The sequence below is a fragment of the Betta splendens genome, chromosome 14 (assembly GCF_900634795.4).
Source record: "Betta splendens chromosome 14, fBetSpl5.4, whole genome shotgun sequence".
In the NCBI taxonomy this organism is placed as follows: Eukaryota; Metazoa; Chordata; class Actinopteri; order Anabantiformes; family Osphronemidae; genus Betta; species Betta splendens.
Genome location: NC_040894.2, coordinates 12440859 through 12468726, shown reverse-complemented (window position 1 = coordinate 12468726; position 27868 = coordinate 12440859). Strand labels below are relative to the sequence as shown.

Genomic DNA, 27868 nt, shown 5'->3' with positions numbered 1-27868 from the left:
GTGCGTCAGCCAACACCCTCTGAGGCGCTGGTATTCAGCCTTGGTTCCGAGGCTCCGGAGGCCGCTCCTCAACACCGGGACAAGCCAGAACGGAAGAAATCTCCCGTTCGCAGCTCTCCTTGAGAGGAGAACGCTGCAAGGACGAGGCGCAGCTGTCGGCTCCACGCGTCCTGTTGAGCTGCTACCGGTGATGACGAACCGGCGGCTGATGTGCGTTTTGTGCTCATCTCGTTGCTTTTTGCCGATCACTCCCCATGCATTAATCTCCTTTTTTAGTTTCTCTGCATAACAAAACGGGTCAGAACTCAACTACTTGTGCATGAGCTGATCTCAAAGAATATCTTGCTTCCTCTGATCTTTCCATCACTGCACACGGGCCTCCTCTCTTCTAATTAGCTGCAGCTTGAGGATTCATCAAATGCTGTTTCTTGCTTGCCTGTTTTATTTGTTTTTTTCCACTACAGCGCAATAAAATTGATCCCCTCACCATTATTACTGCAACAGCTGTAAGGGCAACTTTCATAAATATGACCTTTAGTAATATTTAGATCAGACTGCTGTAATTCTAGTTTGTATAAACACTTCATAGATTATGTTTCATTATTAACTGTGTGACTGCAAAGCAACAAACACACTGACACTGAGTGTTTGTCACACAAATATTAGCAGAACCCTTAGGAACCCGCTGGCTCTGCACCAAACCACAAATTACCAGACATGTTTGCCTAATTTTGGAAAACATCTCAAAGCGTTGATTTGTTGTCTTACACACTTACGTTGCCTCCGTTTGTTTGAGAATCACACTTAAAATGACCTAATTGACTAGATTAGCCTAATCTCTGCGCAACTGGCCCCAGGGCTGCGCTGGGGATCGGCGCAAAGCAACACAAGCAACTCTGCCCCGGTGTTCAACGCGCACGAGCCCGTGCGTCGGGACCCTCCTAGCACCGGGCTCATCTCTGCGCACACGGACGCGCCGACCCGCTTTTATGAAACCCACCAGCGCGGGAGCTTCACGGATCCTGTCGCGAGGGGCGAGTTTGAAGCGTGCGCACGCGGCGGCTCAGCCCTCCGCGCAGGTACGCGCAGCCAATCAGGGCGCAGAAGGGAGTGCTCAACAGCGGGGAGGCGGGTCCGCCCCGGCACAGACTCGGCACACCTTCAGATGGAGATGAAGTAGCAGCGGCGGGCGATCAACACACCGACGGCAGCGACTCGACCGAGGATCCGGAGGTTTTTTTTCTTCAGGGGGGAACAGGTGACGGAGCAGACGCAAGCTCAGCCGCCCGGACGTCGATCCGCGGAAACTGTTGCTGTTTCACCACCACCAGCGCTCCCCCAGCGCCGCGCACCATCCGATTGCCACAATATATGTTACTCAACTACATGCATTTCGCTCTCATCTAAGCCCCGGCGTCCAAGATGGAAAATGCGCACACTAAACCGGCAACCGAAGTTCTAGATTACTTCGAAGTGAACGAGAACACGGGGCTGACCCTGGAACAAGTCAAAGTTAATTTGGACAAATATGGACCGAACGGTGAGTATTTCTACATACGGTATAATCTCCCGGTTCGTGGCCGGCGTTGTTACAACCTGTGTCGGCTCGCTTGCCCAGAAAAAAAATTATCTTCCGTTGTAGCTCGGGCTGCTGCAGATCGTGCGCGTAAAAAAACTGTTGCCCTTGGCGCACAGTCAGTGGAAACGTATGCGGCTCATTCACTGGTGCACATGTGTGTTGTTGAACTCACTGGGCGCGCGCGACGCACGGGGCAAAGTTAACACGCACGCACGCACGCACACACACACACACACAGCACCGTATAGTCGAGAGCCCACCGTTCACTGCGTCGCTGCGTATGTGCGGGTGCGCGCGCGTCCGCGCGCGTGAGCGAGCGAGGACGGACGGACAGACGGTCCCTGGCTGTCTCACAGGCATCAGGAAGTGCGGAGGGGGCAGGCTCGGGCTCGGGCCGCCGGAGAGGAGGATAAGGCGGCGAATAGAATGAAACAGAAAATCTTGAACAACCTGTTTTCACTTTCAACAGTTGTTCTCCGCCGCCGTGTACTTTGCAGTTCGCGTTACAGCGGAGGAAGTGAGCGCGTGAAGCCGTTTGCGCATAAAGACACCCAGATCTGCTGTCAAAGCAGTAGCAGGTAAAATCATCTGCTCGTCCCGTGAGCGTCTAGTTAAAGCGCCCTCCAACTCTCCTCCTTCGGGCTCAGTGTGCGCTTGATGAGTGCTTTCACGCTGACATCACCGCACCTTTCCCTCCTGGGCCGTCATTTGCATATGTGGCCGGGCCGCGGAGCAGAGCGGCTCATTGTGCCCGTCAGACAGTAGGCCTTTTGTTGCAGCCAACCAGCCGGGGTCTCGCGGTGACTTCATGGAAAAAAAGGCAGCGTCTTGCCACAGATAGCATCTCTTTCGCTTTGCGCTGTGAACTTCCTGCCTCGTGTGAGCGCGCTGCAGACAGTGCAGGAGGGAGGGAATGCCCCTTTCCCCTCTCCAAGGCCGCCGGCGCGGGGTTATCCGGGCCGAGCGGCTCCTCCAGCCAGAAAAAGGGGGGAATGGCCCCGGGGAGGCTTTTAGGTGGAGCCGTTCTAGTGACACATGGCTGCTGAACGCCTCCTACCACAGGTTTCATGGTCTGAATACTGGGTAATGGTTAGCAGGATGTGATAATCAGTATTAACAAGTCCATAACCTGAGCTCATTCAGACGGTGATGAAAGTAAAAATGGCTGCTGGTCTGCTGTCATGTCACAGCTGACGACCTGGTGATTGGCTGGGCATCTCTGTGGCCTCAGGGCCATGAGAGGCTTCATCCACTGGCAGCTTCCAGCACTGCTCGTTTGTTAGCCGCCCCCTCGACATTTATTAATAATGGCAGCAGACCGCACGGAGGACCCGCCATTTGGCCTGAATATGAGTTTTCCCCTGGATCGTCATGGAGAGGCCAGCGTGAAAACAAGGCAGTGATCTGACGCCGATGGGGACTCTCATGTGCTCTGACCCAAACCCCCCGCGGAGCAGCGTCACAGTTTCTGATCCTGTTCTAAGACGCTGGAATCGTCTCGCCGGCCTTTTCCTTCAAAGCAGCGCTCGCTGACCTTTTTTATCCATTTACGGTCAAACGAGCGACTTCGTTCCCTGCGACTCGCAGACACATACGCCGTAATCTCACTATCTTTTGGTTGAGGACACCAAGTACTTCGATTTCCAAGCCAGTTTATCTTGTTCATTGTGAAATAGCTGGTTTTGAAGGAGGTCGCGAGCACCTCTCTCTCTCTCTCTCTCTCTCTCTCTCTCTCTGTGTCTCTCACACACACACAAACACACGCTCGGTGTGTGGGTGCACAAAGAATGTTGCGCTGTTACAGCTTGCGGTGCTCGCTGATTGTGTTCCGTGCACTCACAACCCCGATTTCAAAGGCGCAGCGCGTTCATTTTGAGAAAGTGTCAGGAAAAGGCCACGTCGTCCCCACGAGCAATCAACTTTTTTTTTTTCTTTAGGCAGGGTCAACGACCTGGACACTGACTTCTACACAAGCTGACACTCAGGGGAAGTAGTCAGCGTCCCAAATAACTGCATCTTATACTATATATATAAGGTGTATATATACTATTTTATACTATAGTCGAATAAGAGGTATTAATAATCTTCTCTATGTTACGTGTTATAACATCTGCCCAAAAGCACCCGATCATGATGGAGATCAGGCTTCTTCATCTTTTATCTGTTTCCACTCCCCACATCAGCTCCACCATTTCCTTCAGAAAGATGATTTGGATTTTTAATGTGAATTTAATTATTAGGTTTCGAAAGTGAAAACGTGATATCTGCCACCTAAAAGGTGTTATCTGTCATCATGCGTGGCATCTGCCAGTCCTCGTGAGGTCACATGACCCGTTGGACAGCACCACTGCACTCACAGCCTCACTCTCTCTCTCTCTCTCTGTGATACTAATTACAACTTCCTCTCGTCAGATCTCTCTGCTGTTTGGTTTCCCTTCCTGTTCGTCTACTCCGACTCGCTCGCTGCTGCTTTGAAATACGAGAGCCGTTTGTGGCGTTTCCTGCTCCGCCCGCATCCACCCCCCCCCTCCACCAACGCAGGCGCGATGACACTTAGCGGCACGCCGCTCCGTCGCTGCTGTCCTCACAGACGTCTCCTCGGGCTCAGTCACTTCCCTGTTCTAGTGGGTGCTGGGATCCTGCTCCAGCTTGTCGCTTGTCTGCCCTTTGTCCCGCCCACCTGTGCGTCTGTCAGTCACCATCACCATTATGGGAGAAGATGTTGAGTCACTGAGTGTTGATGTCCTGCCGCTGCTGCCTTCCTCCAGTCGGTCGGGTCCACTCAGTGTTTGCCTGTGAAGGAGTGACTGTGTGCACATAGAGCATATGTTCCTGCCTTCAGGATGTGCCATTTAGGAATCATGAGGTCAACTTAAGGTGCTTACACAGAGATGAGCTGTTTGCATAGTATATAATGACCTCCATGGAAAGTAACTGTAGCTTTATAGTGTTTGAGAAACATCTGAGTACAATCTGTCATCATCCTTGTCGTAGTAATGTACTGTAACGTGTGACCCAGTCAAACTGAGCCGCTGCTTTACATGCTGTTACCGCTCTTGGACACTCGGGCTTCTTCCGGTTCTGCTGCAGGCTCCATGTCACGTCCCATTCCGTCTCCCCGTGGGATCTTGCTGAAATCCCCAGGACTTAGGTGAGGCAGCTCCCTGAGCCGACCTGCCTCGTTACTGGATCACGGGCGTCCTGACCGATAGGAAGCGGCGCCACGAGGCCCCGCAGGGATTTGTGCTCTCCTGCCACGCCACCTTCAGTGATCCATCCTTCAAATGCCATGACTGCAGAACCAGAACATGGGCCAGCGTGTCACCAAAGACGCCCTGAGCACATTTGAATTTTAATCCACCAGCTTCGTCCTGGTCTGCTCTACATAAGACTGAAACAAGTAGATTACATGTATGCACGTGTCACACTTCCATCAGTTTGATTGGCTTCCATCGCTTCAGGGCCCAGACCAGTGAAGTTGGTCTGCAGCAACTGTTTGATTGGATAGAAGTGGCGCTCTGGTTTCCAAACCTAGAATAATCCCTATAAATAACCCGCTGGTAACACAGATATTTCATTCGGCCATGGGGTGTGTGTGTGTGTGGGGGGGGGGTTACTGGCTATTTTTCATAACATCCAACTTCTACACTGGGCGCCATCCTCACCAGTGGCCTGTTGGGAGGCTCAAAAGATGGTTCTGTGCACAGCTGCGGCATTAAAGAGGAAGCTTCAAGGCCTGCTGAGATATCGGCACTGCGCTAATCACCTCATGCATGTCCTTCTCACTTGACAGGCCCCTTTCCTCTTCCTCTGCTACTGGCCAGCAGAAGTCAGCGTACAGTAGGGTGCTGTGAGTAGACCGACACAGAATCTTTAAACGAGCCTGAATCCACAAAGGGCTTCTTTGAAAGACCACATTTAGAAGATTTCCCTTGTTGTGCAACAGGAGTCGGTCTCTCTGACCACATCTTGATGACCTCAAACAGGCCGAGCCGTGTCGCAGCTTCAGTCATTTTCTTCTTGTTTGGTTTTAACTGATAAAATCTTCGAAGTCGTCCTCTTTTGACATTTCATACACAAGCGTCACTGCAGAATTTATTTCCTCGCCGCTTTTGACAGCTGCTGAGCATTCGCCTCTGTGTCCACATGAAGAGCTCGGAAGGTTGATCAGTTAATCGAATCTAATTTTACTGAGACCTGTGTCTGCATTAATGGAACTTGTCTCTCCCTGAAATGAATCCCATATTTTTTTCCTTTTTTAAGAGCAGGGGAGTCTGGATGTGCTAGTGACAGGTTTTTAAACTTCAGTAGCATTATACTCATTTTAACCAATTACAGCATATTTCTCTTTTAACTGGTAGAAGCATGATGCTGTGTTGGTTCGATCATGATGTCAGAACCCTTCCAGTGTTTGGGCTTCCTGTGCACTGCTTCTCCTCTCACTAACCCTCCCTGTGGGTTCACAGGGGTTGAGTTAAGCTTTATTTAGTCAAGTAATCCCTCCGGGATCAGGATCTCTCTTGTGAGAGAGCTCAAAAGAGAAGTGAGTTGCCAAAAGTCTTGTGTCTCCCTTCTGAACAGAATGGAGGTTTGCGTAAATGAAGGAAACGCTGACTTTCTCAGACTGCACGGCTCTTCCTTAACAAGGTTAGGGAGGAGAACGGGGTACATCTATAATTCACATTTGATATGGTTAATGCATTCAGAGCTTTTCCAGTGGGAGAATACATTAGGAGAGGAGCTATAATAGACCGTGTCATTAGGGGTTCCCATCATGGTATTTATAGCCCTGCTTCACGTTCTCATGGACAGCGGCTGGAGTGAAGTCATGCACCGCTCTCTGCAGCCCCGCTTATGGCTGTCCGTCCGCTCATTCGAAACGTGCGCTAGCAGCCTGGAGTCGCCAGGAAGGAGCTCGAGCGCTGAAATGTGTGGGCTTCTCGACGCCTGCAGTCGGAGCACGCTGCATCAAGGCCCCGCTGATTGCATAACAGCTATTCTGGGTAAATTTGGACCGATCCTGGCACATTACCTCATTGAAACATTCCACTCTCACCCACCGTATCTCGAGCGACGTTGCCGTGGTAACTGCAAACACTCTGGTGTTTGTAGACTCCACTAAGCAGCCTTAACTCCAGCTTGTTAATGCCTTTGTTAATTTGTTAATCACACTCAGATGCGATGTTCACTGGGGGTCTTATGACACCAGTTGCAGCTCCGCAGGCCGAGAAGAAGGAAGGAACCTCGCGGTGAAACCTCCTTCATCACAAAATGTGACCAGTTTCCTGCTCTGACATAGAGACCAGCTCCCTGCTGTTGTTGGCAACCGTCTCCAGGAAGTGTCTCCCCTCCGCTCGGCACTGCTGAGCGTAAACAAGCTCTTTTATTCATTGTCTGGGATGAGGGCGGAGGTGGGGAGGTGCTGTGGGGACATGGGGAAAGAGAGAGAGAGAGAGAGAGAGGTGAAGTCAGTATTCAGGAATGTGCCTGGGCAAGCCTCGGGTTGACACAGCCCACATGACTGGGAGGGAATCCTTGGCCGAGGGAAGCCGGGGAACCCCATTCAACACCTCCAGCTTTTTCCCCCTCCTCCTCCTCCTCCCCCCCCCCCTGTTTGCCCCTTTGGTTCATCTCCTTTCAGTCTGCCTGTCTTTGTTTCTGGCCTTCAAACCTCTCAGCCATAAAAACATTATACAACCAGCAGTAAGAGGTTTGGGGGGGGTTATGTCAGAGCATGGGAGACAGCAGAACCCAGTCCTCCACTGGTCGAGTGCAGCCAAAAGTCCCTGTGAGCTCAGCTGTGTGACTCTGAAATCCCTCCAGACGGCAGCTTCATTCACGTTGCCTCATCAGCTCTTATTACGCACGCTGTGCAGAGCGAGAACCTCCGCATGCGGGTCAGGCTTCCCCGGAGGCTTCCTCTCTAATAGAGTTTACGAAGACAAACAGCACAGCCCGTTGTGCTTCCACCGGTTTTCCTGCAGAGCAAATTAACTTTCGCCAGCTTGAAGTGTCACATTTTCCCCCTGGGAAAAACCTTAAGAAACCTCCAAATGTCTCTATCGCTGCGCCGCTGACGACGCGTCAGGGTTTCTGTAATTCCAGTGGTCATTACGTGGAATGACTTTCTCTCCCGGCAGTGCAGCGCCGGCGCCCGAGGCTGCTGGTTCCTGGGAGGGGGCTGCGGGGGGACGTCATGGCGCCGCCCCCGCCGCTGCGGGTCACGTTTGCCACTCGTGGAGCGCGGCCCCATCAAAACACGCAGAGGAACACGAGGTTTCCACCGCTCCGAGGAGAATGCTGTCATTCAGGGTTACGGCACTTCTAAATATAGCTGCTTTTCCCCCAGTCAGTGTGTAACGCGAGCGGGTTAGTCCTCGTGCTTTTCACGCGGGGGGAATTTCGTGCACGAGGCAGAAAGCTCAATAAAACAGGACTTGATGAATCTAATGAAGCCGCTGGTGGCTGCTTCCCGCGTTCCGTCGGAGCTGTGCCTCGATCACTGCTGTGACACTGATCAACGGGTCTGGGAACGGTTTTAGAACATGACTGATGTGTTTTCTGCTCACACTAGTGACTCATGTGACCGCTGAGTGTCTGTATTCTGCTGATCAGAGTTTCTAAGAGGCTCAGCTCGTGTGTGAATGCAGAAAAATGGATTTTTCTCTGCAATACAAAAATAATAATAATAACCAAGATTATGTAAAAGAGCAACGTGTTTTTCCTCCCGGGGTTGTTTCTTTGGGAGCTGAACCACATCCTGATGCCAGGAATGGGCCTGTTCACTGACCACTGAGACTGGTGAGGCTGCAGCATGAATGTCAATGACATCACCACAGTCCTGATTGAAGCTAAGTGTTTCCTGGGCAGGCTAACAAAGGTGACCTTTATCCTAAAAGCTTAACCACATGGACCTCGGCACAGCGATTGTTTTACTTATTATTATTATTATTATTTTTATGAACTAAGAATAAAGTGATATTCAGGCTCTCGCAGTTGGTTAATTTTAGCAGGAGCGTGTCGTTTGCACGTATTGCGTGAGGCGAAGTCAGTTTAGTCCGACTCTGGTGGAGCGATAACATTTTTAGCAGCGGTGGCCAGGTGACGATCTGATATTGATTTTTTTTTTTAAGATAATCCGAGTAACGCGGTGGCAGCGGAACTAGAGTGAAAGCATAAGATTATATCAAGCCCTGCCTCTTCCTGCCTCACTGCTCTTCTACTGTCTGCTACACGGACCTTCAAGTTATTACTAATATAAGCACTCTGCAACAGAGCATTAAACAGAGTTATTATGATGAGATGCCAATGGGTTGTCATGGTTGTAGGAACCTATTAAATCAATAAAGTACTTGGAAAAGTATAGATAAAATAACATCTATCAACAAATATTAGACTGAACTCTTCAAGTTAAATGATGTTGATCATAATGAAGCTACAGTACAGTAGCTGGTAACGATCAGGCTTCACATGTCCCAAACATAATGTTTTGACATATTAATAAAACTGAGGCAACATGTTTCTGCAGCACTTCATCAAAGTCCTACTGGTTATTTGGAGCCATTTGCACTCAGGCAAACGATGCATTCATCTTTACAGGAGGAGGATATGAGCTTCAGTGGGATCATCGGCTTCATTAGGCAATAGGTTATTGCAGTACATTATGTAACTGAGTGGACGCCGGAGGCTTGAAGCTCCGTTGAAGGTACCGATGGTGGACTTTATGGCCTCCTGTCTTGTGGGTTTATGAAGGATGAAGTCTTTTAGTAGCATGTTCTGGAGTTGGATCATGTGCCCATCACCGTAACCAAACAGCGATTCTGTCATTTGCATGAGTCAGAGTCAATTAATCCGATATATTAACTGCTCTCTGTCTTTCTCCTCTCTCCCGCCTCATTCCTTTACAACCGCCGTGATGTGACATCCACAGAGCTCCCAGCTGAAGAAGGTAAATATTGACTTTTCCATTCTGCTGCGATCCTCCTCCCTCTTTACTACCTGATTAAGCATCTTGAGCCAGGATCTATTTGTCTTGTGTTGGGCTGAGGAGTAAACGTAGGGAAGCTTTCCACCCATGAAAGCACACCATGTAAATACACGGATTGTCCTTCTATACAGCTGCAGCATTAGTCTTCCATTAATCACCCACGTTCTTGCCAATGTCAGACACACAGATGCACTTTAAGCTCTTTACACAGGACGCTTTAAATCGGAGGTCACGCATGAAGGTGTGTGATGTCATTTCAGGCAAGTCCCTGTGGGAGCTGGTGGTGGAGCAGTTCGAGGACCTCTTGGTCAGGATTCTGCTGCTAGCCGCTTGCGTGTCCTTTGTAAGTATGACCCAGCTAAAATGTGCTTCTCCACGTACTTGTGCTTAAATGTCTTAGCCCCTTCTGGGTTTAAGACCCCAACCCCACCTAATCGACTGCTCCGCTTGCACCTCCCCCCCGCTGGGACGCTGCTCAGCCTAGTTTGTGGCCTGTTTTCATGTGGAAACTCGCGCATCGCCGGCGTTTCCATCCAGCGCTCGCATGGTTTCGCCGAGGGGAACAAACGATGCACTTCGGTCGAACTGGAAACAGAACTATTAATCAGAGCTGGATGTGCTGCAGCGCCTAAAACTGTGACCTCTGGCCGCAGGCCAAGGGCGGTGAGGCCCGGACAGGGGTGGAGTAGGGGAATCCTGACTTTTCCCGTCCGTTACCGCACGTCCTCGGAGTCTCGGGACGGAACTGCTGCTTCTGAAAATAGGAAACTTGCTCTAAAAGTGTGCATGACACAATATGACTGCTGCCCATGTCAGCGAGCGCCCCGGAGTGCGTACGTGGGCTGGAACTGCAGGACTTGAGAGTGTGGCTCCACTTTTCCTCATGTAAATAAGTCTCTCCTTGCTTTAAAGAGGTTGTTTATAGTGGAACGCAGCCGCTGTTCCACTGCTGCGTTTAGACCCTAATGCTTCTCAGTGGAGTGATTTAACTGTTCTAAAAAAACCTCACATGACTCAACATAAAAACACATTTCACAGCTTTTAACGCTGCTATTGTACTTTCATGTTGTACAGTACGTAATAGGAGGGATGGGATGGGACTCATTTGGCTGTTTGTTTTAAAATATTCAAATGGAGATTATTAGACTCCTGCATGTTTTGCATGGTGCCATAATGGAGCCTATGACCAACCAAAGCAGGTCAGGGTTCATTTTGTGAAACAATACGTTGATGGTGGAGCAGAAACCGCTTCCTTTTGAGTTTGAGGAAGACCAGCAGCAGAATTGGTTTTAGAACCTGCTTTATTGACCTTAAGTGTGTGTGTGTGTGTGTGTGTGTGTGTGTGTGTGTGTGTGTGTGTGTGTGTGTGTGTGTGTGTGTGTGTGTGTGTGTGTGTGTGTGTGTGTGTGTGTGTGTGTGTGTGCGTGTGTGTGCGTGTGTGTGTGCGCGCGCGCGCATGCGTGTGTATTCTGAGGAGTTTGATATGACACGGCTTTTCGTTTTCCTCTGTTCCTTACTCGCTCAGATACGATGGGCCATCTGTCAGCGTGCGTCTCAGCACTCAGTCATGCACGAGGCGAGAGCAGGACTGTATTTAAAGGCTCTGCGGAGGTTTAGACCTCCTCGATAAGCTGCCGAGTCTCTCCGTTTGATGTCTGGTTCGGCGTGAAAGCAGGAGTTTGGTATTCAGACCGAACCTCGCCACCGTTGCCCTCCAGTCTCCAGTCGCTCAGTCAGACAGAGATTTACCGTCCCAGAACGATGGAGGATGATGAACTATCGACCGGGCTCAGGCGTCTGTGACGTACACCCTACTGCTCCATGCTCTGCAGACAACGGACTCTCTTATTATTTGATAAGCCCCATCAGATCCCTGAAACCTAGATGCACTTTATCTCCCCTTCTCCCAGCTGATGTAGGGCAGTAATATTAGCTGCTGCTCCTGCAATTGATAAAATAATGGACACATAAATCCTTCTGCAGTAACCATCACTGTTCAGCTGCTGTTATTACATCTGGCTGCAGGGAAGAAGTCTAAAAATTAAGTGGTAACTGCATTGTTATTTGTGTGGATGTTATTGTAGTCAGTCTTTGTAGAAAAATACTTGATGATTGGAGGAGAAATGCCGACATTAATTGGGATTATTTTTAGATCCCTTAACAGGCCGATACTTCATGGAGAAGCATAAGAGCAGCTGGTGTGAAACAGACCGTGCACAAGGTCAGACAGCAATTAGCTCTCAGCATCTAAACATTTAGCCGGTGATACTGCAAGCAAGCATGTTGCATCCCTAGATATCGGCTGAATCTCATTTGGACGGTGAAGCTAGCTGCCTGCTAATGTCAAGGTCCTTTACCGAGTTCCTTTACATCTGCAGGGATGTTTGACTGGGCAGCCTGTGTGTGCATCGCACTGCCGACAGTCATAGATCTGACTAAAAACCTTAATTTGGGTGTGATTTTCCTTCCAATGGCAGCTTATGGTCCGTGTCCATGTTTTTTTTTCAATTTCAGCAAGATTTAATTTCATGCCCCTTGAATTGCTCCTCTCAGGATGTAAATGACTCAAAACATATGAGTTTTAGAGAGTGTGAAAAAAGTTGCGTGAACATAATCTGCTATGTGCTACTGTGTGTTGAATGCACACAGTCGGGGGTAAAAACAGGTTCTTGTGTTGGCGCTGTGTGCAGTAGTTCAGCCTCCAGCTGCAGTTCATGAGGCCAAGGAAATCAACTAAAGCATTTTAGCTTAAAGTTGCCTAAAAATGTAATTGGGCAAAAAGTGTCAACTCAACAGATGCGAAACGAACTGTAACGACGTCTGCGTCTGTCACGTGAACGCATGGATGTGACTGATGGGTGATGCAGGAACTTTGATGCTCTGGCTCGTGTGTCAGGCCTGCGGCGCTACGTCCGGAGCCATAGCAACCCACGCTGCCTTTCATTTAGCTTCCTTCAAAGGTTTTCCTGCACCGCCGCTGCCAGACGCGAAACTCAAGACGCCGCCGTGTGACTCGTCCGTCCGCTAACGCGACGTTCTGTGTGTTCTTCTAGGTGTTGGCTCTGTTTGAGGAGGGAGAGGAGACAACCACCGCCTTCGTGGAGCCCATTGTTATTCTTCTTATCCTCATTGCCAACGCTGTTATCGGGGTCTGGCAGGTGAGACGCTCCGTCCTTTGTGTCTGCGTAAGGTGTAGTGTTTCTTTCTAATGTGTGTCAGTCCTTTGTGTTCATTGTTGTGGTGTACTCAGTTTAACCCGAGACCGTGTTTGCGTCTGCGTGTTCAAATAGTGAGGAGGAGTCTGCAGTCTGAAGAAGGCAAAACACAAACAAACTACAGAGTTCATGCAAAAGAGCCCCTGCTTCATTTGTGTGGAACTGGGACAGACAACCCTGCTTTATGTTAATTCAACAAACATTTTGAAATAATTACACTGAACCAGAAAAAGCACACACATAATTTATAATATAATATTTGAAAATACACTAAATAGTAAAAAAAAATGCAAAAATAAAAAAAGTAATTTCCTCTATTGCTAAACTTCCCTTTTATATAACATTGTAATTTACTTACCATTGCATATAAATTTATGGAATGCACCATGTATTCATTTTAGTTCTTATTTAAATCTTCCCCCACGTCTTTCACTTTACCACTTTCTGCCACATCTGCCCATACAGGAACGGAACGCTGAGAACGCCATCGAGGCCCTGAAGGAGTATGAACCCGAGATGGGGAAGGTGTACCGCATGAACCGCAAGGCCGTCCAGAGGATCAAAGCCCGGGACATCGCGCCGGGAGACATAGTGGAGGTGGCAGGTACGCTGAACCCTCGCTGTCGCTCCCTCGCACTCACATCCTCACCTCCAGCAGCCATTCATGAGTCTGGAAACGCTGCTGGAATATCCCAAACTCGATTACATAAGAGTTTTTTTTAATATGTGCAGGTACCAGAGCTGCAGCACAGTTGTGTCTGTCTGTGAATATGTCCGATTCAGCGTAAGTGGCTGTGGTCACCCGGTGTATTTAGGGCCCAGTTTAACTTTCCACAGCGTTCCCCTTTCCGCTGCTTTCCATGCTCTCAGTCTCACCACCTGGGCACCGCTGGATGTTTGTCAGCTCCTCACTCGCACTCACAAATCCCCTGCTGTAAAAGCGTCCATGTGTGGGCAGCGTGGTCTAAAAATAGTGGTGTTGGTACGATGCGTGTGTGTGTGTGTGTGTCAGAGTTTGCCTTTGCTGCGAGAAAATGAAAACGATCCATCCAAATCGCTACAGTGTCACCCAGGGGCCACAACTGGCGAGTCGGATGAGATCATCCTAAATAAACAGCATATCACGCTGCACAGGCATTTTAGTTTAGGTGACTAGCGTTTGTGTTTCTGTGGAATCTGGGCTTGTCCCGACCGCCGGCCAAGCCCGCACACGCCCGCTCACCAGATGCAGGCGAGCCGGCACACGCCCCGAACCTCGAGCCCCGCCATCGCCGCCGGCACCCGCTGCGTCGCCATGACGATGCTTCTCGCCCGTTGCATCATCGAGGGTCGCGGGGGTCGAGGTTCGGCGGCGCCTGTGATGCCGCTGGAGGAGCGGCTCTGGTGTGATTGTGGGAGGATCCACGCTGGATCCACGTTCAGCCGGTCTTCCAGGCAGCGCTCGCTGCAGCTCAGTGAAACTTTACAGACGTTATGAAGCATCTGTCCTTTTATCTTATGTTTGACTTTCCTTGAATTCCTCTGGAATTTCGCAGTGTGTTTGCCGTCAACGTTGGCTTCAGGAAGCGTTACGACGTCGGTGTTTTGTGCCCTGCTGCATTTTTTTGGGTTAAATAAACACAGACGTACAATCAGCACTTTGTTATGTGTTGTTGCTAAGCAGTTTTCTCACTTAGAAGATGTTGGCGTCAGGGATCCCTTCAATATGTAAGAATAATGTGTCACAGGGAACGTATTCATATTTGACTTCATACTTCAGATTTACTGTTTGGGTGTGAACCAAACTGTATGGAGGCGTCGGAAAAGGCCGCTGTTGACCACCTCTGAAGAGAGAAAAGATCAATTTACTGGGGTTTCCACCAGAGCTGCCCGTCGGCCTTTTTGAAGGTGAACCCAGCCGTGATTATGGCACAGTTGTGATCTGCGCCTCCACTGGAACTTTCCTCTCCAGCGACTGCGGCGGAGACGGAAACCTACACCGCTGCATCAGGACAGACGCTGCTGCAGATGGAGGGCGTCCGTGGGCAGTGCGTCTGGAGAGCCTCTCTGCTCTCGCGCCCTCGGCCGGCGCTGCCACGGTGACTCTGGAGCCCCTCAGCCGTCTCCCACTCACCGCACACGCTTCCCTCTCAGATGGAGGAGCAGCGAAAATGGAGGCGCAGGCCATTCAGCCGGACGGCTCCTCTTCATCTCCCTCCGATGCTTCACCATTTTTGTCAAAACAGCAATAAAGAAAAGCAGAAAAGAAAATGGCCCCCCGGGTCTCAGCACATTGAGCGAATGTCAAGAGAGGAGATGATGGAGCATAGAGAGGAAGATGGTGAAATGAACACTCAGACTTATCAGCGTGAGACCACTTTTAAAGTTTTTTAACAGTACAGAGGGCTCTCAGCAGAAGCAGTGAGTGAGTCCTTTGGTGCATGGACGAGGAAAAATCATCAATGCTTTTCATTTTTTTTTTTTTTATTTAAATGTAATCTGGGCTTTGACACTAGATGTCCATGTTCAGTTTAGTCAGATTTAACCAGATATTTTGACTCAAATATTACATTTTTTCGTTATTTAAAAATGTAATGTGTCTAATAATGTCTGTCTTGAGGTCAGGAACGTAGATTTGATGCAGGGTTTGTGTGTAGATTGGTCTAATGCATGTGAGGAGTGAGGGAAACAGAGGATCAGAGGGAGTGAAGGAGGCCAGGGCTGAATGTGTAGTGTTGTAGTGTTTGGACACAGACTCCAAGGGTGGAACTGAGTGATGCTCGACGCAGCCTAATCTTAAAAAGATAAACTTATTAGAAGTGTCTGACAGTGTTGTCTGCCGTTTATTTAGAATGAAGCACCTACTGGAATAATCTATTAGTCAGCTTTGAGCCCAGGCTGCTTCCTTCCGCTGTGGTAACCGGAGTCTGCTGTGCTTTTTATTAGTTGGTGACAAGGTGCCGGCTGACATCAGGGTGACCTCTATAAAGTCCACCACCCTGCGTGTGGACCAGTCCATCCTCACAGGTAACCCTGCTTCCAGCTCCCACTTCCTGTATCACTTCTTCTGTGATTGTAGCGTTGTGAGTCCTGTTCTGTCTTCTTTACAGGGGAGTCCGTATCTGTCATCAAACACACCGACCCCGTTCCCGATCCCAGAGCCGTGAACCAGGACAAGAAGAATATGCTGTTTTCCGTAAGCGCCCGGGAGCGTCTCGGCTCATACAGAAGTGCTCCTGCTTCAGCGCCCCCACACTATTTTCTCTCCTCCTCTGTCGTCAGGGCACCAACATCGCCGCGGGCCGGGCCATCGGCGTCGTCGTCGCCACGGGCGTCTCCACGGAGATCGGCAAAATCCGCAACCAGATGGCGTCCACGGAGCAGGAGAAGACGCCGCTGCAGCAGAAGCTGGACGAGTTCGGCCAGCAGCTCTCCAAGGTCATCTCCTTGATCTGCGTGGCCGTGTGGGTCATCAACATCGGCCACTTCGGGGACCCCGTCCACGGCGGCTCCTGGGTCAGGGGCGCCATCTACTACTTCAAGATCGCCGTGGCCCTGGCCGTGGCCGCCATCCCCGAGGGGCTGCCCGCCGTCATCACCACGTGCCTGGCCCTCGGCACGCGGCGCATGGCCAAGAAGAACGCCATCGTCCGCAGCCTCCCGTCTGTGGAGACCCTGGGCTGTACCTCAGTCATCTGCTCCGACAAGACGGGAACCCTCACAACCAACCAGATGTCTGTCTGCAGAGTGAGTGTGACTCGTTACACGTCGGTTATGTTTATTTTTATTATTTCATGAAGCCTAAAGGAGAGCCACTTAGCAGGTAGAAGGTGGCTGCTGGAGCAGCACAGGCTGTTGTAGCCGAGCAGTTCACAGGTTTCCCCGACGTCACATCGCCTGAATAAACACAAGATGGTTACACATCCCGAAGTGTGTGCTTGCAGCCTATAAATGCTGTGTATATATGTTATCATTACAACAAAGAAGGAAACAAATTACCCATAACTTGTCATTACTATTGTGCCCCACCCTGTTCTTTGTGTGTTTGTTGCTCTCAATTGTCGCTTTTGCTTCAAGCAAGGCGTAAATGTCAGCGCTGCTGTTTGTCTTGGCTCCTGCTAAATGATGTGGACACACACACACACACACACACACACACACACACACACACACACACACACACACACACACACACACACACACTCTCATTGTGCTGACATCCTCATCTCCCCACATCTGGACAACACTGGGTGAAAGAGTGGTGCTGCTGGTTCAGGGATTTCACCTAAAATATGAAATGTGTGACTTTAGTAATCACACACTATTGTTCTACTCTAGGTGGTTTTAGCACAGCCCAAAACAGAAGTGTAGAGATCCCCAAGTAACTCTGTTTTCAATATGTGTTGTCTTTCTGTCTGTATCCCATTTCAAAGCACTTCAAACCTAATATGAGCCATAGTTCAGGCCTGTACATAATAATTTGAGCTAATGAGCTAATCTTCTACAGAACTGAGCAGTGCTTCAACTCTAATAATCAGCGTTCTGCTTTATGATTCTCTGGTGAAGAGCCCAGATCATCTCCCCCTGATAATGACATGGTGTGGTCTGGTCTGAAGCAGTTAGACATTTAGTAGACAGCACATGGTAATTCCTGATGTTCGTGACTTTCTGCTTCTACTTCCGTGTGTGTGTGTGTGTGTGTGTGTGTGTGTGTGTGTGTGTGTGTGTGTGTGTGTGTGTGTGTGTGTGTGTGTGTGTGTGTGTGTGTGTTATTTTCCAGGGACCCCCCTTCACATGCTGACACTGCATTTTCCTTTTCCCTCCAAAAACACACATCCAGTGCATTCACAGAGACGCACACCATTCATCCTCACACCAACTCCAAGTCAGCGTGTAGATGAATAGGAACTTGTGCCACTGTCTATCACTGATTCACATGGATCACACTGCACCTTGTTTCCTAGGAGACCGCAGCAGATCAGATAGCGAGGAAAACGGATCACGGTTGAAAGAGCAGAGACAGACTTTATTCCTCTCGCCATCATTTGTGTGCAAGAGCTTTGTGGAATTAAGAGCTGAGCAGGAAGTTGAAGCAATTTAAAAGGTCCTTTAAAGGAGAATGCATAAAAATAATGGTTAATGGCCTGTTTACAGTGCAACCAAACCATTTTAAATGGAAGGAAGTCAGTCAGTTGCAGAAGTGCGAGTAGTTTTCCATTCAACAGCAGCCTTTTGTTATTACTCACCGCAGTTTTTAAAAGCGATGTCTTGTTTTGTCGACACGTTTTTGACGAGTCATCATTGACAAACACCTTCGAGTGGACGAGTGCACTTTGGCTTCATGCTTTAGCTTAGACTGGGTGACCGTGGGTGGGTTCTAATCGGTGGCCTCACCTTTCTAGGCCCTCCTTTACCCTGCAGGGACGTTCCAGCAGCGTCTGACTTTCAGAATTACGTTTTATTATTTACCGAGACAAGAATAATTGGTTTCCTCAGAACCATTGTGCTTCTTAATATTGATTCATCTTCACTGTGTGCACTGGGAGATGTTACTGTGTTGTAGCGCTTCAGACCTCAGCTGCTCGACCAACCAAGGCCTTGATGACACACACTTCTTGTGAGCAGCCTGCACTCACGTCTTGCTGACGAACGGGATGATTCACCTGCCTCTGTTTGTTGGACTCTTCTCCTCAGATGTTCATCGCAGACAAGGTGGAAGATTCCAGCTGCAGCCTTCACGAGTTCTCTATAACCGGCTCTACGTACGCTCCTGAGGGCCAAATGTGAGTATCAGCATTGGAACATGCAACCGTTTATGTGTCACTTTGTATTATTTATTTATTCATTAATTTATTTTTCACGCTGAAGAATTGTGGAATGAAAAAGCTCAGCCGTGTATTACAAAGTGACAGATTTTGAGCAGCTCGCTCCTGTTGGTCAGTTTGAGGAGGATGGTGGGTAGGTGGTTAGTCATTATGTAGGTTGCTTACCGCGCTGTTTGGTGACTTTGCATGAACCTGTTGATGTTAACGGCAGCGTGTGGGTTACTGAGTGGGAGCTTCAGCGGGGGAACAGATCCGCCGTTGTCATGCCGTCGGCTGTACACGGTGTTTACTACTGAGCCGCAGGCGGCTTCGGGACGATGAGCAGAACTTCGCTCACAACCATGTGTGCGTTTTGCTTCCAGACTGAAGGGAGACAAGACTGTGCAGTGCGGCGACTACGATGGACTCCTGGAGCTGGCCACCGTGTGCTCCATGTGCAACGACTCCTCACTGGATTACAACGAGGTCACTACACACACACACACACACACACACACACACACACACACACGCATACACAGTACATGTCGTGTTTAAATTCCTACCCGTTCAGGTTATTACTGAAACACACACACACTCGTAGCAGGAAAGCTTTTCTTTGGTTTTCAACTGTTCTACTTTTGCTCTGGACCCTCTTTGAATTGCTTTTTCTCACCTTTCTTATCACTTTGTTATCATGGTAACCGTGCAGAAGAGAGAGAGAGAGAGAGGCCGGGGATGTGGCGCTTTCTCAGCTCCCATCATTACACCGCTATTGTTCTCGTAAAATGGTCTTTAGCCGATTAAAAGGACTCGCATGAAGTGGCGCCGGTTTCCTCCGTGTCTGAATCAGGAGCCCGGGTGTGAAATGGAAAGGCGCTAAAGCGGTGGAGAGTGAGAGAGCGGGCGAGCGAGTGCTGGAGGGTATTGAGGTGTTATATTGCTGTCTCTGCTCCACGCCTGGTGCTTGATGACTGCTGTATCGCACCTACTCCCTGCTCTCAGCTGGCGAGGGCACACATGGAAGCACTTGGCGTGTACAGTGTGACTCAAAGTTTGCGGAGGTGGACAAGCTATAGATGCACACGCAGCATGTGTGATTGTTTTTGTTTATTATAGAAAGCTGTGCCTCCTCACGTTTGAAAAAGGGACTGGATTAATGACTAAGTCCCACTATATTCCTCTTTGTGATTTCACAGGCCAAGGGGGTCTATGAGAAGGTGGGTGAAGCCACGGAGACGGCTCTCACCACCTTGGTGGAGAAGATGAACGTCTTCAAGTCGGACCTGTCTGGATTCAGTAAGGTGAACCGTGCTGGGGCCTGCAACTCGGTGAGTTACGCCTGGAGGCGTGTGTGTGTGGTGTGTGTGTGTGTGTGCTGGTAGTAGTAGTACTGCTGCATTTATCAAAAGAGAAAGAAGTCAAAGTAACACGATGCACCTGACGTCCCCTGACTCAAACCGAAAACTGCAGCTCGAAAAACGAGAAACATTCTGAATGAGTTTAAAGGAAGTGAGATTTTCAGAGCCTGTGCAGCCTGTTGCTCCACAGGCTCTGAGAGTCCAAATCATCTGTTGGTAAAGTGGCACATGCATCAGGTTCTGACAAGGAATAGCAACGTTTCCAATAAAAGAAGAATACCTCTGGTTCTGCTGCGCTGATTTTGTCTTCGCGCCTTGTTCGTGTTGGTGAGTGAAGACGCCTTTCACGGCCTCACAGCAGCAAACCAAAGCCGCATTGGTTCAAAGGTGTATGATGGTGATGATACTCGCACCCCGATGCCGCTGTCATTCACGTGGCCGCTTTGACTACAGCTTCCTGTACGAGAACCTCCCCGACCACTGTACATCCAGCAAGTGGCAACATGGGAAACGTAGTACTGTAAGAACCAATGTGAACTCAGCACAGGAAGTTACATCCACATATATAAGACAAATGAGTTAGAGCAGCAGAAATGATCAATGTAGAGCTAAAGCACACGGCTGGTGGTGGCCACATACCGTGTGTTTGACTTCAGGGTGTGAGCCTGTAATTGTTTGCCTGTTTGGTTAGTTAACGTCACTCCTACTGTCAGTCTGTGCCGTTTGGAACTGCTGTAAGGAATGCAAGCCTGCCTGCTGCCTTGGTCTGTGTCTGGCTTAGTGCTGAGGACTGTTGTCGAACTCCGTGACCTCTGGTTCTGAGCCTTTCTGTAGATGAAGGTCATGGGGGTTTCAGAACGGAGTGGTTTGCATGTGTCAAATCTGTAAATTGGCCCAGCAGATTGATTGCTACTGTATAATATCAGCAAAATAGACATTTTTTTATTTCCAAATCTTTTAGATATTAAAGCAACTGACACATCTGTCGGATGTGTAAAGTCCTGACAGGGTGTGTGCATCACAGCCATCTGTTGGACACAGAGCATTATGTAAATCTGCCAGCTGGGATTAGACTCTGAACCAGTGGGACACCTAGTGGTAGAAGAAGACATGACACTAGAAGGGATGTGTTTATGCTGCCAGACATCCAGCTGAGGTGGCTGAGCCTGACACCATGAATACAGCTGTGTAGCTGGCTGTCCTCTGTCTTGTTCATCTTCATCATCTTCATCTTCCTCCCCCTGTCCCTGTCCCTTGTCCACCACCAGGTGATCAGGCAGCTGATGAAGAAGGAGTTCACCTTGGAGTTCTCCCGCGATCGCAAGTCCATGTCAGTCTACTGCACCTCCGTCAGTCCGGGCTCACAGAGCAAGATGTTCATCAAGGCACGTTTGAATCATATGCTATGAAGCTCACAGATCAATGTAGTCGTTGTCCTTCAGCCTGGAGTTATTTGCTCCTCCCTCCTCCTCCACCCTGTTCCCTCAGGGCGCTCCAGAGAGCGTGATTGAGCGCTGTCAGTACCTCCGGGTGGGAACAGAGAAGGTGCCGCTGACATCTGCCCTGCGCGACCAGCTGATGGCGAAGATCAGGGACTGGGGGACGGGCAGAGACACCCTCCGCTGCCTGGCCCTGGCCACTCACGACACGCCGCCGCGCAAGGAGGACATGGACTTGGAGAATTCCAGCAAGTTCGTGGAGTATGAGGTGAGTATCTGCGAAAAGGGGTTTGAACGCCACGCGGTGGAATCGGTACTTGAATCTTTCTGGCTGTCTCCCCTCAGTTGGGGCTCACGTTCGTCGGCTGCGTGGGCATGCTGGACCCGCCCCGGAAGGAGGTGATCGGCTCGGTGAAGCTCTGCAACGAGGCGGGCATCCGCGTCATCATGATCACCGGCGACAACAAGGGCACGGCTGTGGCCATCTGCCGGCGCATCGGCATCTTCGGGGAGGAGGAGGACGTGGCCGGGAAGGCCTACACGGGCCGCGAGTTCGACGACCTGCCGCCCGAGGCGCAGAGGGAGGCTGTGAAGCGGGCGCGCTGCTTCGCCCGCGTGGAGCCGGCCCACAAGTCCAAGATCGTGGGGTACCTGCAGTCGTTTGACGAGATTACAGCCATGGTGAGGAGGAAAAAACGATGTCAGCCTGACTCCACCGCTCACCTCAGCGTGAAGCTGCTCGGGGCCCCTGCAGGGATGGATAAATATCCCACTCGCTCGGCTTTAGCCCTAATCCTGCCTGGATCTGAAAGACTAATGAGATCTTTTGTATAATGAGACAGCAGTTTGTTTTCAATCATAGTTCACAGCCGTCACTTAATGGAAGAATAATCTGGTTTTAAGAATGATGAAAACATTTAATACGTTTGGATTTTTGGCTAATATATAATACGTGACACTTCAAAGAGCTGTAACCAACTTTCACATCATGGATTCCTTCCTACAGTTAAACAATGATTTATTGTGCGTCTTCAGTCATTAATGCAAATCACATTCAGGGTTGTTTACTAAGATGTATTTGCCTCCGACTCATTGAAGGAACGCTGTTGTTGTCCTCAGACAGGAGATGGTGTGAACGACGCCCCGGCCTTGAAGAAGGCTGAGATCGGCATCGCCATGGGCTCTGGGACCGCGGTGGCCAAGTCTGCGTCTGAGATGGTGCTGTCCGACGACAACTTCTCCACCATAGTGGCCGCTGTGGAGGAGGGCAGAGCCATCTACAACAACATGAAGCAGTTCATCAGATACCTCATCTCCTCCAACGTGGGGGAGGTTGTCTGGTGAGGCGACGTCAGGGCTATAACCACGGCTGATCGCCCTCCCTCCTGCTCCGCTCATCCCCGGTGTCTCCTCCCCCTGCAGCATCTTCCTTACGGCCATCCTGGGTCTTCCCGAGGCTTTGATTCCAGTCCAGCTGCTGTGGGTTAACTTAGTGACCGATGGTCTGCCCGCCACCGCACTGGGCTTCAACCCCCCGGACCTGGACATCATGGACAAGCCCCCCCGGAACCCCAAGGAGCCTCTCATCTCAGGCTGGCTCTTCTTCAGATACCTGGCCATCGGAGGTAACTGTAGCACACGCACAAGAATGAATAGATGATGGTAAATCAAACTGGAGAGTGAGGTGGATGGGACACTAAAAAACAAAAACTTCCAAACTCATCACTCTGCTCATCAGAAAGAACAAACGTTTAGGAATGATTGTTTTCCTCTACAAACCTCCATCCATCACTTTAAATTTAATAAGTGACTCTCTGCCCATGACAGTGCAGAGCCTAGCGTTGTTTTCTGCTAGCGATGCATGAGAAGCATGAAACGTTGCCTGACTCTGTATATGTCTGACCTCCAGGGTACGTGGGTCTTGGAACGGTGAGCGCTGCCACGTGGTGGTACCTGTTTGATGAGGAAGGCCCCCAGGTGTCCTTCTATCAGCTGGTAAGAAAACACAGACTGCTGAGGATTATTGCAGCTACGTCACCGCCGTCGTCTCCGCGTAGGCGAATAGAAAAGGAAGTAAGATGTGGTTTGACTCCGTCGCTCTGTCTCCGCAGAGGCACTTCATGCAGTGCACCGAGGACAACCCCATGTTCAAGCACATCGACTGCGAGGTGTTTGAATCCCGCTACCCCACAACCATGGCCCTGTCTGTGCTGGTCACCATTGAAATGTTCAACGCCCTCAACAGGTCAGCCCCCAAACTGCTGACGGACGTGTTCTCGCTGTGTGGTTGCGTTTTCACTCGCCAATGTGGCCAATGACACGTTCAGAAATGGAATATCGCTTTTTCATGGAGAGGAAGGAAAGAGAAGTACGAAGGGGGAACTCCCTGCGTGTTTGCCAGACGTGCTCACGGAGAAAGTCTCTACAGAAACAAATACCGATGCCTCATTTAGGAAGGAATCTGACAAAGGGGGAGATTGAAATAAACATCTGCCTAAAAAATGAGTGGATGAGGGCACTGACTGCACTGCAGCACCCATATACATATACAGGATGTGAGGATATGAGGATATGTCTTGTTTTATAGTGTTTTTCATTTCGCTCTCGTACCTTTGCCAGCTTGTCTGAGAACCAGTCCTTGGTCCGGATGCCTCCCTGGGTCAACATTTGGCTGCTGGGTGCGATCATCCTCTCGCTCTCGCTCCACTTCCTCATCCTCTACGTTGAGCCCCTGCCTGTGAGTATTCTGCATACTCGGTAAGCCTAACTTTGAAAGGAAGGATCTCCTTGACCAGCGTGTCCTCTGTGCTTCAGCTGATCTTCCAGGTGACCCCTCTTCGCTGGTCTCAGTGGCTCATGGTCTTGAAGATCTCCATCCCAGTCATCCTCCTGGATGAGGCATTGAAATATATTTCCAGGAATCATCTAGAAGGTTTGCTGAGCTCTCTGGTTTCTCATTTCCTATATCTCTGCTCTTAACAATCTTGACATTTATTCCAAACCAACAACTCTTTGTGCTTTTTTTAACACGACTCCTCTGCTTTCTTTCTCTCTCCTGTATTTCTAATTCAGCCTAAATTCTGTTTCTCTCGCCTTCTGTGGAAAGGTACACTATCACGCCTTCCTCACGACTAGCAACCTGTAGCTATAGACCCTCCGCACTAGTTCTTGTCCCCCCCTTTGACTTTCTCTTCTATTTTCTGTCCTTACAGGTGATGAAGAGAAGAAATATCGGAGGAGATGGCAGCTGAACTGAGATCTCTCCCTTAACACACTCACACAGTCTGACACACGCCTTTTCCTCCGCCCCCTTTTACGAGCTAGGAACCCTCTCTTTGACCCGTCCTCGGTCCCCGCTCCTGCATGTCTGGCAAAGCACCACTAGAAATAAGCAGGCCTTGCATGAGAATGAGCGCGGATGTGTGCGAGTGCATGAGCAGGTGAACGTTGATGCGTTTGTGTGCAGGAAAAAGGATATGAAACGTCCCGGGGCTCTGCTTTTTAAGATTACTGTTTTTTTTTTTTTCTTCGTTTGTTTGACTGTACAGACCGCACGGGGGGGGATTGGGTGAGGGAGGGGGTGGGTTGGGAATAAGCATAGAGATCGAAAGAGAGATTGAGGGGTGAAGCCTGCAGTGGAGAAGGGACGGGTGCACGCGCTGGTGGAGAACGGCAAGAACGACCAAAAGCCACAAAAGCCTGGTCTCCAGCTACGGCCCAGGCTTCAGCCAGCGACGCATCAGCACCGCACTTTCAGGTCACTCTGTACAAACTCCTGTTCCTCAAACATTTCTCTCCCTCTTTCTCTTCCTCTGCATCTCTCTTTCTCGCTCTGTGCTGAGGAGGCAGCTGCAGAGGCCCGGGGTGTCATGACATCATCAGGCGTGTGTGTGTGTGTGTGTGTGTGTGTGTGTGTGTGTGTGTGTGTGTGTGTGTGTGTGTGTGTGTGTGTGTGTGTGTGTGTGTGTGTGTGTGTGTGTGTGTGTGTGTGTGTGTGTGTGTGTGTGTGTGTGTGGACCCGCCCCCTAAAGGTGTGGATAGCTTTACGCTGCTTGGCCGCTTCTCTCCGCCGTCTCTGAGGAGCTGAGGTCAGCTCACAGACTTCTAAAGGAATAAAAATGTCAAACAGCAACCAAACCAGCATCACTAGTTAAGTTCTCAACCAGTCCACTCAGCTGCTCCTGTTTAATCCCCACCTTTTGTCGTAGCTGTCAATCATCCAACTTTAAGGTAGATCATTCGGTGCAGTAAAATGTATTTGATCCTGTTATTATTGTATGTTCCTATTGATTCAGTTGCATCCAACCTGCACCAGCGCTGACGTGTGTGTGTGTGCGTGTGTGTGTGCGTCTGTGTGATCATATAGCCTTACTTGAATGAATTCATCTAACATGGCACAGTGGTCGTGTCGGTCATCGCATCCCACCGCAGGCGTAGGTGAAGCAATCAGAGGACGCATGAATGATCCCACCTGCTCGTGAATCGTTTCCTTACTAAGCACATTTAACGTCCATGCCTTATACAGCCCACTGCACTTCCACATTGAACATGTGGTCCAAATGAATGTCTCTGCTACGGTAGCCTTTAATGACCTTCCTCACCCTCGCTCACGCGCCTCCCTCCCCCTCTGATCGCTCCAGGACTCTGAATGTCCTCCTGATCTGAGGCACGTCCAGTAGGAAGCTCTCTGTTGTGCTTTGTGTGCTGCTCCCTCAGCTCCTCCCGCTCTCTCAGTGCTTTAGCGCCTCACTTGGGTATTGTTTTACGATGCTAAATAATAATGTATTTGACTGAATGAGCCCCCTGGGCTCTGGAGCTTGTCTTTTAAGTCTTAATTCTGGGGTTTGTGTAGGGCCCTGGTGCCCTGTGGACGGGATCAGGTGTCTCTTAGAGGGAAGCGTGTGCACATTCAAAACCTTCAGAACCTGTAAAGGTGCTGGGTAAAAATAGGACTTTAACTCCACACTGCATCTAGATCTATGATAGGAAATGTGTTTACATTCATTGTGAGTATAACATTTATTAAATTGCCAAATATTTGACACGTCCTGGTTCTTAAATTGCTACTTTTGGGAAACGTTTCCTGTAAGTTGACGACACAATTACCTTTAAATGGATATTTTACTGTAATTTTATAGAATGAATAATACATCAATTTAGAAAGCAGAAAATAATTACGTTAGCTGAAGGTTGATGCAGAACTGTTTATCTGGGACATGGTGATTGGACCTTTTTTTTGTTCTTCCCTGTTTTCCTTCTGACTTCCACGGAACAACATTTTCCAATCTGACAGTCAGCAGCCCGTCTGTTGTGCTGCTGTTATTGTTGTTCATATCATTTGTTTCTTGGTGATTTGGGTTCTTGCCCCCGGGAGGGTCAACTAGTCCAATTTTAGATGGAATGACATCATCCATTCCACATATTTCCAGTCCCACACGCTCCCTGGTGCAGCGAGACAGATGCTGATCGGGGGAGGACACTAACAAAAGCGAACAGCAGTTTGTTGTTAGAAAGGGAGAAACTTCGGAACATCCCAAACTGACCTGTAATAACCTGAGTAACCTAAATGTGTATTGTTTTAATTCTAGACCTTCCTTCTTTACACCTTCATGGTGAGTAATATTATTTGATGGTGTGGCACCCCCCTCCCCACCGTGGGAGCCCCTGTCCCTGTCCCAGGTCTCCACGGCCCTGCATCACGCTGGCACTCTGGCCACCAGGCACTAGATCTGTATAGCCTTGTTATTTACTACTGAATCCTTGAGTCTGTACAGAAGGTGAGGTTACGATCGCATGGAAACTTGTTACTGTAATAATAACCTATACAGTATATACTATTTAATTTTTTGATAACTTACATCGATGAAATCTACTTAACAACAACAGACAAACTTTTTTTGAGCACAATGTATCTAAGGATTCTTTTTGTTTGTTTAGTTATTTTCTTCCTTGTTCCTGTTTGGTTCTTACAGTCGCTGGGGGTTTGTGTCTTTTACTGTAGGGCAGTATGACGTTATGATGTTTAAAGGTAGACAAGAGTCCCGCTAAGTTAACGATGGTGACGCTGGTCTTCTCAGCGGTCAGAGAACGTTCCAGAACTTGTGAATGAGCTGTGTCTGGTTTACACTGAGCGATAAACAGCGAGGAATCCTGGGTTATGAAGTTTTACGACTGTACATTGAAGGCTTTGCTGTGGTCGCAGGCTCTAGAGACTCGTGACAATCTTTTTGGGCCGGGCCGCTCCTCCAGCGAGGCCCAGTCCTCCCAGTACTTCTCCATCTAAAACAAAATGATCTTCCCTGTTAACGCGGAGGCAACGAAGTTCGTATTGATAACCTTTAACCAGCTCTTCCCCTCCTTTGTCTGTATAGACAAGCTGACAGTCTCTGGAGCCTGACTTCCACCTCTGAGAAAAGGATTCTCTGTATTGCCTTGTTAATATTAATTGTGGACACATAATTTTATAAATGACAGACGTGGAAATAAAGATTATTTATCTTGTTA

The 27868-nt window shown here is 49.4% G+C and overlaps 1 protein-coding gene and 1 long non-coding RNA gene across 3 annotated transcripts; one reads left to right on the top strand and one right to left on the bottom strand.

Annotated features, from left to right (window-relative positions):
• The first annotated feature begins 1133 nt into the window (after nucleotides 1-1133).
• On the top strand, nucleotides 1134-27868 carry atp2a3 (ATPase sarcoplasmic/endoplasmic reticulum Ca2+ transporting 3). Of its 2 annotated transcripts, XM_029173320.3 has the most exons (22): nucleotides 1134-1540; nucleotides 9510-9527; nucleotides 9827-9909; nucleotides 12620-12724; nucleotides 13247-13385; nucleotides 15707-15787; nucleotides 15871-15956; nucleotides 16043-16507; nucleotides 18455-18543; nucleotides 18948-19050; nucleotides 19764-19895; nucleotides 21194-21310; nucleotides 21414-21632; nucleotides 21710-22045; nucleotides 22484-22704; nucleotides 22787-22989; nucleotides 23274-23359; nucleotides 23476-23609; nucleotides 23984-24101; nucleotides 24179-24296; nucleotides 24437-24470; nucleotides 24577-27868. In XM_029173320.3, the coding sequence occupies exons 1-21, from the start codon at nucleotides 1423-1425 to the stop codon at nucleotides 24439-24441; spliced, it is 2976 nt and encodes a 991-aa protein (XP_029029153.1). In that variant the 5' UTR covers nucleotides 1134-1422; the 3' UTR covers nucleotides 24442-24470; nucleotides 24577-27868. The 2 variants fall into 2 exon arrangements, with proteins under 2 accessions (XP_029029153.1, XP_029029152.1); XM_029173319.3 differs by lacking the exon at nucleotides 24437-24470 and having other exon boundaries at nucleotides 1135-1540.
• On the bottom strand, nucleotides 16504-18954 carry LOC129602986 (uncharacterized). The gene is made up of 3 exons (XR_008692506.1): nucleotides 18751-18954; nucleotides 18424-18530; nucleotides 16504-16657 (listed from the first exon to the last, which is right to left on the bottom strand). It is a non-coding gene; the product is annotated as an uncharacterized LOC129602986 (long non-coding RNA).

Coding starts and splice junctions, on each gene's coding strand:
- atp2a3 (XM_029173319.3), top strand. CDS start 1,423: ATGGAAAATGCGCACACTAAACCGGCAACCGAAGTTCTAGATTACTTC. Junction 22,705..22,786: donor AACGTGGGGGAGGTTGTCTG/GTGAGGCGACGT, acceptor CTCCCCCTGCAG/CATCTTCCTTACGGCCATCC. Junction 23,360..23,475: donor AGGTGTCCTTCTATCAGCTG/GTAAGAAAACAC, acceptor CTGTCTCCGCAG/AGGCACTTCATGCAGTGCAC.